The 16,662-nt window shown below is 35.0% G+C and overlaps 1 protein-coding gene across 1 annotated transcript in view; it reads left to right on the top strand.

The window, feature by feature from the left end:
- The window catches only part of ROCK2 (Rho associated coiled-coil containing protein kinase 2), a 162,016-nt gene extending 148,558 nt beyond the window's left edge, over positions 1-13,458 (top strand). The window contains exons 28-33 of the mRNA XM_064295034.1: positions 2,841-2,911; positions 3,560-3,648; positions 4,066-4,144; positions 5,894-6,155; positions 6,243-6,456; positions 12,168-13,458. Coding sequence (XP_064151104.1) covers positions 2,841-2,911; positions 3,560-3,648; positions 4,066-4,144; positions 5,894-6,155; positions 6,243-6,456; positions 12,168-12,258 — 806 coding nt within the window. The 3' untranslated portion in view covers positions 12,259-13,458. The remainder of the gene's footprint in view (positions 1-2,840; positions 2,912-3,559; positions 3,649-4,065; positions 4,145-5,893; positions 6,156-6,242; positions 6,457-12,167) is intronic.
- The last annotated feature ends 3,204 nt before the right edge of the window (positions 13,459-16,662 follow it).

The raw sequence follows: 16,662 nt of genomic DNA, 5'->3' as shown, positions 1-16,662 counted from the left end.
GTTCATATCACTCAATCACACACTATGGAATCCATGTCTTTCACCTACCAACGTTCCTCTACTTCTCTCAATATTGCCACTAAGCCTTCCAGTTCTCACATGCTTGTGGACTCTGATTCTGACTCAGAAGAAGAATCCTTGCCTTACTTACCCATTTCGTCGGAGCCTAATGGTACAGGTGATATCCTGAAAAGCTTTTCGCCTTTGAGTTTTTTCCCATTCCCTCTAATTTCAGTTGTTTTGAAGAATTTCGGTAACGCTAATATTCACTAACTCTTAACAACTTGTTTTATGTTCAGTTAAAAAGAAACAACTGCATGAACAAAGAATTTGCTTTTAAGGTATTTCACACTGCATTGCTGTTATAATTCTTAACTTATTTTGCAAACTTAGAAGAAATGTAGCAGTACAGACATATTATATAGCTTAAGAGATTACGATTTCACTACCTGTTTCATCCTTTTTCAACCAAGAAGAAATTCTTACTGAAATTTCGTAGCAAGAGTGACAATACAGGAAAAGCACGTAGACTGTTTAAGAGGATGTGTTTAAGGTTTTCATCCAGTCACATCAATGTTGTGCTGGTCCTTAAAAGGCGGTACAAAACCATTTGACCTGATTCTTTCCCTCAGAGGGAAATGCAGAAGTTAAAATAAAGAAACCAGATAGAAAGCATGTGAAATTGTAACATTTAACACAAAGTTGGTACAAAAAAAAAAAAAGACAATTAATATAAATACCATAGCAAGACAGTGTCTGAGCAATTGAATGCAAAATAAAATTTAGCCTCTTATTAATTGAATTCAGGTAAAATAGCTATAGTTTTTTACATTTGTTGTCACATTTTTCAGGAACATATTTCATGTATTTCTTGCATTTCAGGATAATCAAGATGCAGCATTAAGTCATAAAGTGATTAAAATTGAAGTTGTTTTAGATTTTAGCAATGAAATTGTTTTAATCTTATTCATATCATTAGAGGTCATCTGATTTAGTCCCTTGAATTGATGTAGGACCATATTTGATGGTGCCAGACAGATGAGCATCTTGACTGTTAATTTCTGTTAGTAACCACAGGCAGGACCTCATGTGTCATGGAGTCTGGAGAGTATAGGCTCTGGAGTCAGAGAGGCATTACTATGCCATCTTTTTAGACTTTGGTTTCCTCATCTCAATTAGGAACACAGTTCCTGTTCTTTGGAGTCATGTGAGGATTAAAGAGAATTTACCTAAAAACATCTAGCACAGTTCAGACACGCAGTAGATCACGCAGTAGATGTTAAATAAGTAGTCTTAGAATAACCTCCCCACATGCTTATTTTATATACTTATTTCATTAAAAGATACTGACCAGATGCCATTAGAACAAATTCCAAGGTTTCAGTCTGATCCCATTGTTGAATTAGAATTTTTTTTTTTTAAATATTGTTCTTTAGGTGGAAGTTTGCAGCTCAAGTTAGTTTCTCATTCAAAAATTTATACACATTCTATTTTGTGACATTGATTGCAATCCCCACAATGTGACAGCACTCTCCCCCTTTCAACCCTGGGTTTCCCATATCCATTCGTCCAGTTTTCCTGTCCCTCCCTGCCTTCTCTTCTTGCTTTTGGGCAGGAGTTGCCCATTTGGTCTCATATATTTGATTGAACTAAGAAGCACGTTTCTTAGCTATTGTTTGTATTATTATTATTGTTTGTTTTATAGGCCTGTCTAATATGTGTCTGATAGGTAAGCTTCAGGATTGGTTTCAGTTCTGAGTTAGCAGTGTCCAGGTGCCATAGTCTTAGTGGTTCCTGCAGTCTCTGTCAGACCAGTAAGTCTGGTCTTTTTTCGTGAATTTGAATTTTGTTCTACATTTTTCTTCCGCTCTGTCCAGGACTCTGTTGTGACCCCTGTGAGAGCGGTCAGTGGTGATAGCTGGACATCATCTAGTTCTTCTGGTAGAGGCTGTGTTTCATGTGGTCCTTTAGTCCTTTGGGCTAATATTTTCCTTGTGCCTTTAGTTTTTTTCGTTCCCCTTTGTTCTGGACAGGATGGGACCAAGAGATGTATCTTAGATGGCCATTCACAAGCTTTTAAGATCCCAGATGCTACTCACCAAAGCACAATGTAGAACATTTTCTTTATGAACTGTGTAATGCCAACTGGCCTAGATGTCTCCCAAGACTGTGGTCCCCAGCCCTTAGCCCTAGCAACTTGGTCCCTTAACATGTTTGGGTGTATCTAGGAAACTTCCATGCCTTTGCCTTGGTCAAGTTGTGCTGACTTCCTCTATATGAACTAGAATTTTAGTGATTTTGATATTTTGGAGTTTAAAAATGTTTTTCTTATATGTTACCCATTAACTAAATTTCATCTTGAAATAACTTTATTTAATTTTAAAAGTCTGTTTTCTGTGCATAACTAATTACTCATTTAAAATGTTTTCTCCTCAAAGATGCACACTGTATGTGTAGTTAGTCCTTATCCCAAAGGAATAAATTAAGGATTCCAATGCAGATGTAGCAATGAGAATAGAGAGCTGCTGCTTTTTTTTTTTTTTGCAGTTTTTTCTGCTGAACTTTGCAAAGGCTTGAATTTGATCAACAGGACATTTGACTTCATAAAACCATAGGATATGTGTTTATCTTGTAATATAACCCAAATCGTGTTTTGCATTGCATAACTTTCTTATACTGATCCTGCTTTATTATTGCATCTTAGATGATGTGATGTATAGTGATAAATTTTGAAGGACTTACTTACTTGTTTTCTGACTTTTATATTACAGTTTTATTAAATTCCGCATTATCTAAGGAGTATTCTTATATTTATCCTCATTTCTTGTTCCTGCCTATAGAATCAAGATTAGAAGGATGGCTTTCGTTGCCTGTGCGAAACAACACTAAGAAATTTGGATGGGTTAAAAAGGTAATTGGTGCTTTTGGATATGGTCTTTTTTTCCCTTATGGTTTAGCTCCAGCCATTTCACTTTTGTAGGATATACATAATGAGAACTTTTAGACATAATACTTGTTTAAAGTTTCTGACTTGGGCTGATGTGATTTTATTTACCCTTGTAAAAGTTTTAAATAGTTGGTATATTGTTAGTAATAAAACAGGTTTTGGTATTAGGAAAATATAAGCCTATAGACCTTGGCATTTTTACTGTTTCAGTAGGAAAACAGCTATGGATATTATAGAAAGACCTATTTATTCCATTTCCTCTGTTACTGTGATGATTGATGTTGTTATGTTCATTTTTGATAAGGTTACTAATGCTATAGGACTTCAAAGGTAAATCAGTCCGAAAAATGCTAGACTTCATTTTCCCTTAGTTTGCTTATTTATTGCTTAGATATTAAACAAGATATCTAATGCTTAGGTATTAAAATATCTATAAATAAAATGTATTATTTTAAGGAAGATTTTTCTTAGGATATTTTAAGTACTTAGTTATTTAACTTAGGTATTTTATGTTTCTTTATTGTTAATATAGAACTTATTTTTGAAGATAACACATAAGGTATATAATAACTGTAATCATTGTTTGATTTCTTCCCTCCCTCTTTTTAATAGTATGTGATTGTAAGCAGTAAGAAGATTCTTTTCTATGACAGTGAACAGGATAAAGAACAATCGAATCCTTACATGGTTTTAGATATAGAGTAAGTGCTTTTATTAGAATATTGAGAAACTATTTTTCCTCATTTTTTAAAGTATGATGAGAGTAATGTAACTTTTTTGTCAAATTAGTGTAATTTATTTGTCATATGAGAACTCATAGCATAGTTACAACTGTACTGTTGACATTTTCTTACTATTTGCTTCATATAGATGAAAGTCTGGGTTGTAGAGTTAGCTGAAACATCATTACTTCATGGATCTTTAATGTGTTGTTTTCTGAAACTAATTAGAAAATGTCTAACTTATTGGGAATTTCTCAAAATCTCAAGGAATGATTGAATTCCTGTTTTCTATGAGTCTCAAAGGGGTCAGAGTAAACTTCTGACATAAGTATGAGATAACTAATGTAATTTGATCCTTTGGTAATGTTTTACCCCTTTATTAAACATCTTTTATAGCAAGTTATTTCATGTCCGACCAGTTACACAGACAGATGTGTATAGAGCAGATGCAAAAGAAATTCCAAGGATATTCCAGGTAAACATAGTTGTTTTTTTTGGTTTTTCTTTTTCATCTTTAGAGATCCTGATACGACAGAGATCAATTTCTTTATTCTTGGCCCTTTTTCTGTTTTCCTTTCTGTTTCAGTCACGTTTAAAGATGGCTCTTTGTGTGTGTGTGTGACATACATGCTTATTCTGTTTGAGTGTATCTTCATTCCACTCTCCATTTTACGTGTTAAAATAAAGTTTTATAGTTTGTTTATACCATGTTTCTGGTCTTTGCTATCTTTTTGTTCTGGCATGTTGTAACTTTTTATTTTATTTTATTTTTGGGTGATCATGGCTGTCATGGTGAAATATTTCTGCTGTAGGAGTTTTTTGTTTTTTTTTTAAATTGTACTTTAGATGAGGGTTTACAGAGCAAACTAGCTTCTCATTAGTTAATACACATATTGTTTTGTGACATTGGTTGCCAACCCCATGACATGTCAACACTCTCACCTTCTTGACCTTAGGCTCCCCATTACCAGCTTTCCTGTCCCCTGCTGCCTTCTCATCCATGTCCCTGGGCTGGTGTGCCCCTTTAGTCTCATTTTGTTTTATGGGCCTGTCTGATCTTTGGCTGAAGGTTGAACCTCAGGAGTGACTTCACTACTGAGCTAAGATGGTGTCTGGGGGCTATACTACTGGAGCTTCTACAGGTTCTGTCAGACCAGTAAGTCTGGCCTTTTTTTTTCTGGATTAGAATTTTGTTCTACAGTTTTCTCCAGCTCTGACTAAGACTCTCTATTCTGATGGCTGTCAGAGCAGTCAGTGGTGGTAGCCGGGCACCATCTAGTTGTGCTGGATTCAGTCTGGTGGAGATTGTGGTGCTTGTGCTCCATAATCCTTTGGACTGATCTTTCCCTTGTGTCTTTGGTTTTCTTCCTCTTCCCCTGTTCCAGATGGGTGAGACCAGTGGAGTATCTTAGATGGCTGCTCACAAGCTTTTAAGCCCCCCCATGTTATGACTTTTAAATTATGGAACTATCCTTTTTTTTTTTTTATGCTCAGCTCTCTAGAAAGTTAAAGAAATCACTTCAAAAGTTAAATTTTTGCATCTCATAGACCTTTTCCTTCCGATTTAGAGTGAAGCCAGATTCTTGCCTTTACTACTTCTGTATTTCAAATCAGTCAAAACAACAATTAAGTATTGAGTTCCTTCTGTATAAAAAGCCATTGTGCATGGTGTACTGTGGAGGAGTTGATTTCTTGTTTTCTGGATACTTACAATGTTTATTTGAAGTATATTATATATCCTTTCATCCTTTTCTTTGCCCCTGAGCCCACCAAATACAGATCTTTTAAATTGGAGCTGTGTTTACAGTTACTACCAGGTTTTATGTTATTAAGAACACCAGTTAATATAATTGCCACATCTCTTCAGGAGATTGTTTTGAACCATCTTTCTCAGAAAAAGTTCCTAACACTCATCAAGTGTAAATTTACCTCTTGCTGATGTATTCTGATAAAGGTGCTAAAACATAGTAAGGTATTATGGAGAAAATGAGGAAGCAGTATTTGAACAGGATCGATTCTTTTGAAATGTGAACCAAAGTGACTGTTGAATGACTTGTCTCACATACACTCTTGCTTAAGCAGAATCTGCTTAGGTTTGAACTTTCACTGCATTTTTTTCTCATTGAATAATTTTAGCTAATTTAATGTTATTTACACTGTCAGAATTGTTACTATATTAAAAATGTATTTGGAAATTATTCATTGTTCATTTTGGTATTTATAGATTTTGTATGCCAATGAAGGAGAAAGTAAGAAGGAACAAGAATTTCCAGTGGAGCCAGTGGGAGAAAAATCAAATTATATTTGCCATAAGGGACATGAATTTATTCCTACTCTTTATCATTTTCCAACTAACTGCGAGGCTTGTATGAAGCCACTGTGGCATATGTTTAAACCTCCTCCTGCTTTAGAGTGCCGTCGCTGCCATATTAAATGTCATAAAGATCACATGGACAAAAAGGAGGAGATTATAGCGCCTTGCAAAGGTAAATAGTAAATTACATGCTCCGTCAATAGTATTTACGTTCAAGCCATTTTAAGCACACTAACTTTTTAAAAATCTTTTTTTATAGTGTATTATGATATTTCAACGGCAAAGAATCTATTGTTGTTAGCCAATTCCACAGAAGAGCAGCAAAAGTGGGTTAGTCGGTTGGTGAAAAAGATACCTAAAAAGCCTCCAGCCCCAGACCCTTTTGCCCGGTCATCTCCTAGAACTTCAATGAAGATACAACAAAACCAATCTATTAGACGGCCAAGTCGACAGCTTGCTGCAAACAAACCAAGGTAATAAATGAAACATTGGTAAAAAATTGTTTAATATTTTGCTTTTTGTATTCAAGTTAGAGATTTTTCTAATTACAGTTTTCCTGTGCTTAGTATTTTAATGTACTATAGAATACTAATTATTTGAAACTATTTTAGTGTACATGCTTGATTTAGATGAAAGTAGTATGAATTTATTTACTGGATCACACAAATATATTAAATTTAACCAAAATAAATAAGGGGTCCATTTAGTTATATCTATATCTATATCTATATCTATATCTATATCTATATCTATATCTATATCTATATCTATATCTATATCTATATCTATATCTATATCTATATCATCAATATTCAGTATTCTAGGATTTTTAGAAATATGTTGGCTGATTTAGTAGATAGGATTAATATTGCACATGTACCTTTTTAAGTGTCAGGTACATACATTACATGTCATATTGTAAAATATTTTTAATGGCTTGAGAGGCAAGATTGAAATCTTAAGTCTTAATTCAAATCTACAAGTTTAAAACAAACTTGTGTCTGGTTTTAAAAAACAATATAGATGGGCTTTAAAATGCAAATTCTGACTAATAGGTGAACATTCCTAGTAATTGAGATGGGAGTTAGGAATATGAAATAAGGCCAGGGAAGGTCATTTTGCACATTGCTAGTTAATTTTTAAACTCTAACTTTTTACAAGAACATTTTGATGTGACTATATTAATATCTTGGATGAGAACAGTCATTTCTTTTTTAGCTGCTATAGCATTTAGCCATAAGCATTACTGTTCATTTACGTGCACACGAAGATTTGTTTAGCTAAATAAGAAAGTATATACTTAGATCAGTGGTTTCCTCTAATTTCAGGTATTCTTTTTTGTTCCCTGATATAGGACCTTCAGTGTATGAATTATGATGTGCTTTGGCATATTATTAGAATCTTACTCTAATAACAAACATCGTATATGAAACTTTCTTGAAATTAATATCTTAAGAAAATAATTTAGAATAAAAAAGTAGAAGTAGTGTTTCAGCAGTGAAAATGTTGAACATTTTGTGTGATAAAACCAAATGCTATAAAATTAATGATCTATGATAGTAATTAAGTAAGCTGAAGAAACTCAAAAGAATTAAGAAATACTAAAGGCCTTTCATTCCATGTGCCTCGAGCAATTCATCTGATCAAATTAGTATTGTAGAACTACTCATGCATAAGTATTTTAATACTTTACAATATATAGTACATACCAGCTTCCAGAGTACTTTCATATGTATTAATATGTATCATATTCTCTGGAAACCCTGGTGGCATAGTGGTTAAGTGCTACGGCTGCTAACCAAAAGCTTGGCAGTTCAAATCCGCCGGGCGCTCCTTGGAAACTCTATGGGGCAGTTCTACTCTGTCCTATAGGGTCACTATGGGTCGGTTTTTGAGTTATATTCTCTTATATACTTTCTGTATATTCTCTCATTTGATCTTTAAAATAGTCACATGAAGTAGAACAGGTTTTTTTTTTTTTTTCCCTATTGAGGTACCAGAAGGGTAAGTAATTTGTTTAGATGCAGAGCTACGTGCATTAGAGAGCTCTTATAACTTTATTTATTTATATTTATTTTTAACAGAAACAGTATGCATGTGTGTATGTATGTATCTATATATGTATGTAAACATATATCTATATATTTAAATGCTTGTTCTTTTCTATTTCTACTAGAAAGTAAGTAGGTTAATTATTTGGGAAAAATGACAGTTATATTCCAACTTGAAGAGTTAAAAAATAAATCCATAACTGAAATAGTGAAAATAGGTGATCATGTATCAGATCTTGGGGTTAGAGAAGGACTTTCAAAGAAAGGAAACATAAAGTCAAAGATTAGTAGATTGACTACCTGAAAATTAGAGCTTTGTAAATTTTTAAAATACTATATATTTGTAGTATATATAATAAAAGTAGATTAGTATCTTTTTATATATAAAAAGTTCCCGTAAATTAATAAGACAAAGAAGATTGCCTCTTCCCAATATAAAAATTAGTGAGGCATTATAATACAAATAGCTTTTAAATATTAAAATTGACCAACCTGATTATTAAACAAAGAAATGGAAATTAAAACTATAATGCAAAACAATTTTTCACTTGCCAACCTGGCAAGGATTAAGAAACTCAGCATTGGTAAGATGTAAAGAAATGGGCACTGTCATATACTGCTAGTAGAACTCAAGGTCAATGTAACCTTTGACGATGTGTTACAAGCCCGAGGCATATACCTACTTTACAGTACTGTGTACAATGTTGTACATAATAGAGGCGTGAGCAGAGTGTTCTGTGGGAACAAAGAAAAGCATGGGTAATTCTGACTGAGGACATTAAGAAGTCTCAAAAATTGGAAGATCAGTTGTTTTCCAGGCAAAGAAATAAGGGAAAAGACAGCTCCAGGCATAATGTCACATACAGAGTTACTAAGTTGTCAGAGTTATTTATGTGTTTGTAATATATTGTGAGGCATTAGTGGTTCAGTTGTGGAATTCTCACTTTCCATGCCAAAGACCCAGGGAATGCACTTCATGCGCTGCCACCACCAGTCTGTTAGTGGTAGCTTGAGTGTTACTGTGGTGCTGGAAGGGTTTTAGCAGAGCTTTTTTTTTCCAGACTAAGACTAGGAAGAAAGGCCTAGCGATGTAGTAGTGAAAACCCTGTATATCACAGTGATCCAGCCTGCGATGGATCACGGGGGTGGTGCAGAACCAGGCAACGTTATATTCAGTTGTGTCGGGCCAACTCGAGGACATTGTACTGGGTAGGCTGGGGAGAGGATAGGAGCCCTAGTGGCGCAGTGGTTAAGCAGTCATCTGCTAACTGAAAAGCTGGCAATTTGAACACACTAGCTACTCTTTGGGAGAAAGATGTGGCATAGTCTGCTTCCATAAAAATTACAGCCTTGGAAACCATGTAGGGCAGTTCAACTCTCTCCTATAGGGTCACTCTAGGTGTCAGAATTGACTCCACAGCAATGGGTTGTTTTGGGGAGAGGATACTGACAGGGAGTAGAAGATGAGGCTGGAGAGAAAGCTTTGAGCCAGATTAAAAAGGGCCATGCATACTATGGAAACCCTGGTGGCATAGTGGTTAAGAGTTCAGCTGCTAACCAAAAGATCGGCAGTTCAAATCTACCATGTGCCCCTTGGAAACCCTATGGGGCAGTTCTGGTCTGTCCTATAGGGTCTCTCTGAGTCGAAATCAACTCAATGATAATGGTTTTTTTTTTTTTATGCATACTGTGCTAAATTGCCCTGGTGGCGTAGTGGTTAAGTCAGCAGTTCGAATCTGCCAGGGACTCCTTGGAAACTCCGATGGGGCAGTTCTACTCTGCCCTATAGGGCCGCTGTGAGTCAGAACTGACTCGCCAGCAGCAGGTTTCTTTTTTTTTTTTTTTTATGCTAAGTTGGTATGTTTAGACTTAAGGGGTCCCGAACTAAAGTACTGACAGTGAAAATGAAGAGAAGAAACCAAGTTTCAGAAGGATTTTGGGTTTGTTTTTTTTTTTAAATGTTTTCTAGATTTTTAAAAAATATTATCTTTTCAGTGAAAGTTTACCCAGCAGTTTAGGTTACTGTTCAACAATTTCTACACAAATTGTTCAGTGACGTTCTTCACAATGTGTGACCATTCTCAATATTTCCATTCTGGTTCTGTTTTTGTCAATCTAGTTTCCCTGACCCCTTATGTTCTCATCTTTGTTTAAAATAATTATTGACTGTTTGGTCTCGTATGGATGATTTTTTAAAGGAGCACAGATCTCACAGATGATATTCTTTATTTTGTGAGCCATCGGAAGGATTTCTTAAGTTGAATGACCAGAATTAGGCACACATTTCAAAGGCTCTGGAAGGGTATCTGTCTTACTTATCTATCGCGTCTATAACAGACATTTCTCAGGTGGGTGGCTTTAACAAACAGAAATTATTTTCTCACAGGAGACTAGAAGTTCAAATTCAGAGGGCTCTAGGGGAAGACTTTCTTTTGGCTCTGGAGGAAGGTCCTTGTCTCTTCAGCTTCTGCTTCCTGGTTCCTTGGAGATCTCCACGTGTCCTAGCATCTGTCTGTCTTACCCTATCGTTCCTCTGCTTGCCTGTTTAATCTCTTTTATATCTCAAAAGAAGTTGACCCAAGATACATCCTGCATTAATCCTGCCTCATTAACATAACACAGACAACTCATTCCGAAATGGAATTTTAACCACAGGCATAGAGGTTAGGATTTACAACACATATTTGGGTGGGGTGGGTGAGGGGCGCGGGGGACATAATTCAATCCATAACAGTATGAAATGATAGATTTTTTAAAAGGTATGCTAAAATTGAGGCTTGGACATCCAAGAAGGGTTTCCGGTACTGAGTTCTTCTCAATCTCCCAAGCGGTAGAGCTGAAACCATAGCTGAAAGCTACTTTATAATTAAGGCTGTAAAAAAGAGAACAGTAAAACTTGTGAAAGCTGGAACCTGTGAAAGATGGGATAGAAGGAAAACTCACATATTTTCCATTAATGAAGAGTGATAGGGGAGTGGTAAGATGCCACCCTCTCAAAGGTAGAAAACTTATGAGACCTGAAAAAACAAGGCAGTTCCATTGAGTTCTGGCTCTCTGTATAGGTTTAACTGTGTATCTTAAGCTACAATAACTATTACTAAGTGAATAAGTGATTATATCTAAGTGTACATGTTTCTTCAGGTACTATTCTGCATTTATCGCATTTTGAAAAGAGTAAAGTTGGTTTATTTAGGGGAGTCATCCATCAACCTATTCTGTCAGTGTCAACCAACTATGTCAGAATTCATCTTGGATTTTTTAGTTTTAAAAATGCAAATACTTGCACCCCTCCTACTTCAGTCCAGTTATATTAGAATCTCCTGGGATGGGGCCTGGGAATATGTATTATCCAAGCATTAGGTGAATTACATTTACTAAAGTTTAAGAACCACTTGGCATAGTGGTTAAGTGCTACGGCTGCTAACCAAGAGGTCAGCAGTTCAAATTCACTAGGTGCTCCTTGGAAACTCTATCGGGCAGTTCTACTCTGTCCTATAGGGTCGCTATGAGTAGGAATTGACTCGATGGCAGTGGGTTTGGATGCAGGGATCACAGGTGAGCCTTTGGGAAGCAGATGAGTTCCTTGGCACAAGCTGATTCATGAATGTCACAATTATAAGCAATGAAAAGTCACTCCTGTGTTTTCAAATAAAGATGATTGCAGTATGACAATTCAGGTTATTGGATTGGAAAGGAAAGACCACACATACCTCTGCTGTAAGTCCAATTTATTTACGTGACTCCCCTTTTATACTAGGGCTTATGTTAGTATTCTGGGAAAACATGAACTGACCATCTGGGCACTTTTGTGAAGGGAATATTCATAGATCTGAAATCAAATTGGGTGTCACTATGGCTCCAACTTCACCTGGGGAGAAAACACAGTGTGTGTCTTCTTGTCCCCGGGTACGGTCCGTGTCCCTCGCTCCTCTGCTATCTGGAAAGCTTACCCGGCCAACGTGACCGTATGTATTTTCCCCATGTGCGTCTGTCTTAATTTCAATCGTATGGTTATCTACAAAGGGAAATAAAGTGTTCAGAACACAGTAGAAGTGTGATTTCTACATCATAGCAAGAAACCGCAGTTTTTAAAAAGAGTCTTAGAGTATAAATTTGCAAACCTCCTATTGCAGATTGCTTGATTTGGCATTTAAAGACTGGGATTGGTCATTTGATGATGTTGATGGTGATGATGATGATGATGACGATGTTTTTGATTTCTGAAGAAATAAATGGGGTAAATGAAAAATGAGTTACTTCATTTCAAAGTAGTGCATGTGGTTTGCACTTGGGCGTTCATTATTTCTGACTCGTTTTGAAATTTTGTAAAGTTCTTTTAATAATGTATATTTTTAAAGAAGTTTTTTAAAAAAAGTTTCTAACAGAAATTCCTGTGCTAAGTATAAAAGTGAAACGCTATGTTCAGATTCTTTATTGGCTGTAAATTTTCAATACACTTTGGATTACAGTTTTTTATCTTAGGAATGAAACATGTAGAAATAACAAAAGGAGTTAATTCTGGTACTTTCTATTCATTCCAAGGGAGCCATATCCAGAGGAGAAGTAAATTTGACAATGTTCTCAACTTCTTACAACTGTTAATAGTTTGTGAACATAGCATGGGATTCTCCTACTTCCCTCTTTGTCTTTCCATCTTTCTAACTTGCAAGAATTGAAACCATAAAACTTTACAAGTCTAATAAGTGTTGTGAAATAGCTATTTCTGATTTGGCTTTCTTTGTGATGTGTGAAATGTTTGCTTTTTGAGAATTTAATGTTACCCTTGCTGAAGAATGCTATTGATATGTTGTGAAAGTTCTTGTGCTTTTAGAAAATATAAAATAGTTTGGTTAATAAGGGCTAAAATTTGAATGAAAGGTGTGGCCTCATGAATTAAACCTTTTACATGGAGTGGATTTATGAGAAGTAATGTCTGTCTTAAGTAAGCATGTTGCAAAACAAATACTTAAATCATATGAAATTGGGATGTATTTATAACCAGGTTTCACAGAGTATTTTTACATCATTAAGGAAAATGTGGCTCAGGGTCAAATAGCCAACTAGAACCTGGTCCATAAATCCACTGCTCTTTCAACTATATGAAGCAGCTAGTAGTGGAACCCCAAATCAAACTAATATTCAGATATGTTATTCTGTGATACATTGTTTAATCCTCATAACTAGTTAATTGTATTAAAACTCATGTGTAGCCAGTCCGGTACTTCCAAAGTCTGTAGTTGTACTGAGCAAGAATATAATTGCATGTACCTAAAAACAGGAAAAGTCATACAGTAAGTATGCTTATGCATGATTCAGGTGTTAAAAATATAGTAGTTAAATAACAGTATAATTTAATAATGTAATTAGAATGCCTTTTCAAAGAATTTAACAGTCTCTTACATTATTTCGTTGTCTGTCGTAACTGGGTTTTTTTTCTCTTTTTAGCTAACTGCCTTCTATGAATGCAGTCATACTCAAGGTGATCATATTCTTCCAGTTAAAACAAGGCTGAAATATGATGGCCCAAAATTTATTAAAAAGCTGTATTTTCCTGAGAGACTGATATCTATACACACGTACATATGTGTGTTCCCTTTTGTTCTTTGTTAAAATTACGAATCCTGGAGAGAGATTCTGGACTCCTTTGAAGCACCGAGTTGTGAACCAACAGTGATTGGTTGATAGAGTAAAGGATACCGTATGTAACCCTTCCACACCGATTACATAAAGCTCTCTTAGCAGTCACTCACACTACATTGCCTAAAAGGATTGAGAACAGTTAATGTTTAAAGAAATCATCTTTTCAGCTTCGACAGAGAGATTTCACCAGCACATTTACCAGAAGAATCTGGGAGTGGATTCCACTACAGTGGTAGACACTGCATCTTTAAGAAGTAGCCATTATACCGTCTATGTATATGTATGTACACACACACATACATATGTGTATATAGTACTGTAATACTGCAAGAGGGTTTTTAAAACTTCCCACTTTATTTTTTTATACACATTAATCTGATATCATTACTTACTGCAGTTGCAACTATGCACTTGTATAAAGCCATAATGTTGGTTTATATCATTCATTCATGTGGACCTGATGGAAGCTGCATGTTAATGTTTAAGCAATTAATGTAACAAAGAGTTTGAAGTTAATTTTATCAGTTTCCTAATGCTTCATAATAGGCAACCTTACCCGTTTTGAATGCCTTAATTTAATGTTTTTTGAAAGTCTTAGCCCTTCAGCTGTATTTTTTTTAAAAACAAGTGTTTGTTTACTGCTATTAGGATGCAAATTTGCTTTGTGGAAGAAAAATAGTGCACTATTTTTTCACGTAATAGTTATATCAGTGTCAGCCTATCTTGATTGTATAACAATTTCTTTTTTAAGTATTGGTCATAGAAACAATAACGGATAGTATTCAAACTAATATATCTTTGATGTATATCTATAATTCATCCAACCCCTTTACAGACCTCCGTATTAGCCTGTGACTTCATAAGTGCTATGAAATGTTTGCCTTGCCTTGAATTTGCTGAGTACCCTAGATGTGTCTTTAATTCTGGTTAAAAAACATTTGTGACTATTTTTACATTTCATACTCAAAATTCAAAAATTGTCTCAAATATAAAGAAAACTAAGACATACTGTAGATATATTTTAAATATTTAAATGTGATCCTCAAATACAATTCTGGCAATATTTCAGTATTGGGTAAAGAAAACTAGTAGCTGGGAAGAAGCAACCTCAAAGGCACTTAATTTTTATTTTTAAAATGCTGTTAAAGTTACAGCTTAACCAGGCCCATTCCTGCTGTATTTCTCATAATACCAGAAAAGTGTGTGTGTATACCCCTACAGTATGCAGCAAAGGTGATCGAGTAAAAGAAAAAAAGAATCGTAGTCTTTTATCAGTCTCTCTGTATACACACGTAGAGTGTGGTAGTATATTAAGTACACCATCTAGTATTCAGTGAAGAAAGCAGCCATTTCATTGATTCCCTCTAGGGTCAGCGTAGAGATGTTTAAAGAGTTAGATCCCCAATTATAGATAATATTGTGGAAATTGAAAAGCGGCCTACTGAGATACTGAAACAGAATTTTTTTCCTTACATCACCAAATCTGCGCTCTTTCATGCTGTCTGTGCTGAAAGTAGATAGGCATGCCATTTCCCTTGCGGATAGGTTTACTGCGGTTCTGGTTTTGAGGCACAGCGTTTTTTGTTCTTTGTTTTTTTTTTAAAGTAAGATTAAAGATGAAAAAATATATAAAATTTATATAGAATAATTATTTCCATTCATTAGACTTGTTAAAAGGAGACTGAATTAATATTTTATATAAAGATTTTGCTACATTATGGGAGGTTCTATCCTATTCAGAATTGGAGAGTATATATATATATATTTTTAATAAACTTTATTAAGATGAAATAATTTGAAGTTTACACATGGGTAATTGAAATATTTGAGTAAAAAGACAAAAGTTTAAATTCTGAATGCTGTATATATTAGAGAATATGGAGAATCATGTGATGCACCTATACAAGGAAAAGTAATGTGAAGTTTTTTTGAGGGGGGAAAAAAGATTTTCTGAGGGTTGGAAAAAAATCTCTCCCATGGAGATTCTTCACATTATATGGCTTGACATAAAGGTTTATAAGGTTGTTTGTCCAACTAATGGAAATGCGCTTAATAAAAACTTGGGACATTGGGTAAGAATTTGCTTTTTACCCCATTGCTGCTTTCGTGTACATTTCACGTGCATGAGTGCATGCATCTGTCCAAACGTCCTCCTCTTGACACTCATTAAATACGATACTGACTTGGCTGAACAACCTGATTTTGTGCCAGTTTCTCTTTTTTTTTGAGACCCTGAAGCTTCCAAGATAAATCTTTATAAGAGCAACAACTGCTTATACCCTTCCACCTGATTTCTCCTAGAGCCATAAATACCTCCTATGGGGAACTAAGAAATAGTGAATGCTGGGATTTTCTTAGTTGGATTTTTTACTTTCGTTTTGTAGGGCTAGTGAGACAAGTGGAAGGAAAACTGGTGCCGGTATTACTGTTAAAAATTAATGTATAGTGAATATTTTTTAAAGTATTAATTAAAAAAAAAATGCTATCTAGAAGCAAGATTTTTTTTTTTTTTTTTTAACCTATCTGAAAGCTTAAAATGTGCTAGTTAACTAGAGGATACATATACCAATAAATCTAAAAGGTTAGTGTTTTTAAAACTAGCCTGTGCTAGAGTTATATAAATCTGGCTCTGAAGGATCTACTTTGCCTAGATTCTAGACAAAACATTCTCTAGGTTTTGCCAAACCACAATTTAAGAAGTTCTGCTGCTGCTAATTCCTTCTTACAGGATTCTGGTGGTAAAATAGAGAAACTCAGATACTACATTACCGTACTGAAACATGATTTAAATAACATGCTTAAAATCCATTTAAAGCAAGTCACTTCTGAATTTCTCAGCCTGTTCTGACACTGCTACTGACTCGCCTCTCCCTCCCTGGAATCAGGCTTCAATTTCCCGATGTTGTGAAGATACCGTAGTTGATTTGTAAAGCACTTTGAAGATAAGCACTGTCTAACAGTGCTAAATACTATGCTTGGGGCCTCTCC

The sequence above is a fragment of the Loxodonta africana genome, chromosome 12, assembly GCF_030014295.1.
Source record: "Loxodonta africana isolate mLoxAfr1 chromosome 12, mLoxAfr1.hap2, whole genome shotgun sequence".
Classification (NCBI taxonomy): domain Eukaryota; kingdom Metazoa; phylum Chordata; class Mammalia; order Proboscidea; family Elephantidae; genus Loxodonta; species Loxodonta africana.
This window is presented reverse-complemented; position numbering and strand designations above follow the sequence as displayed.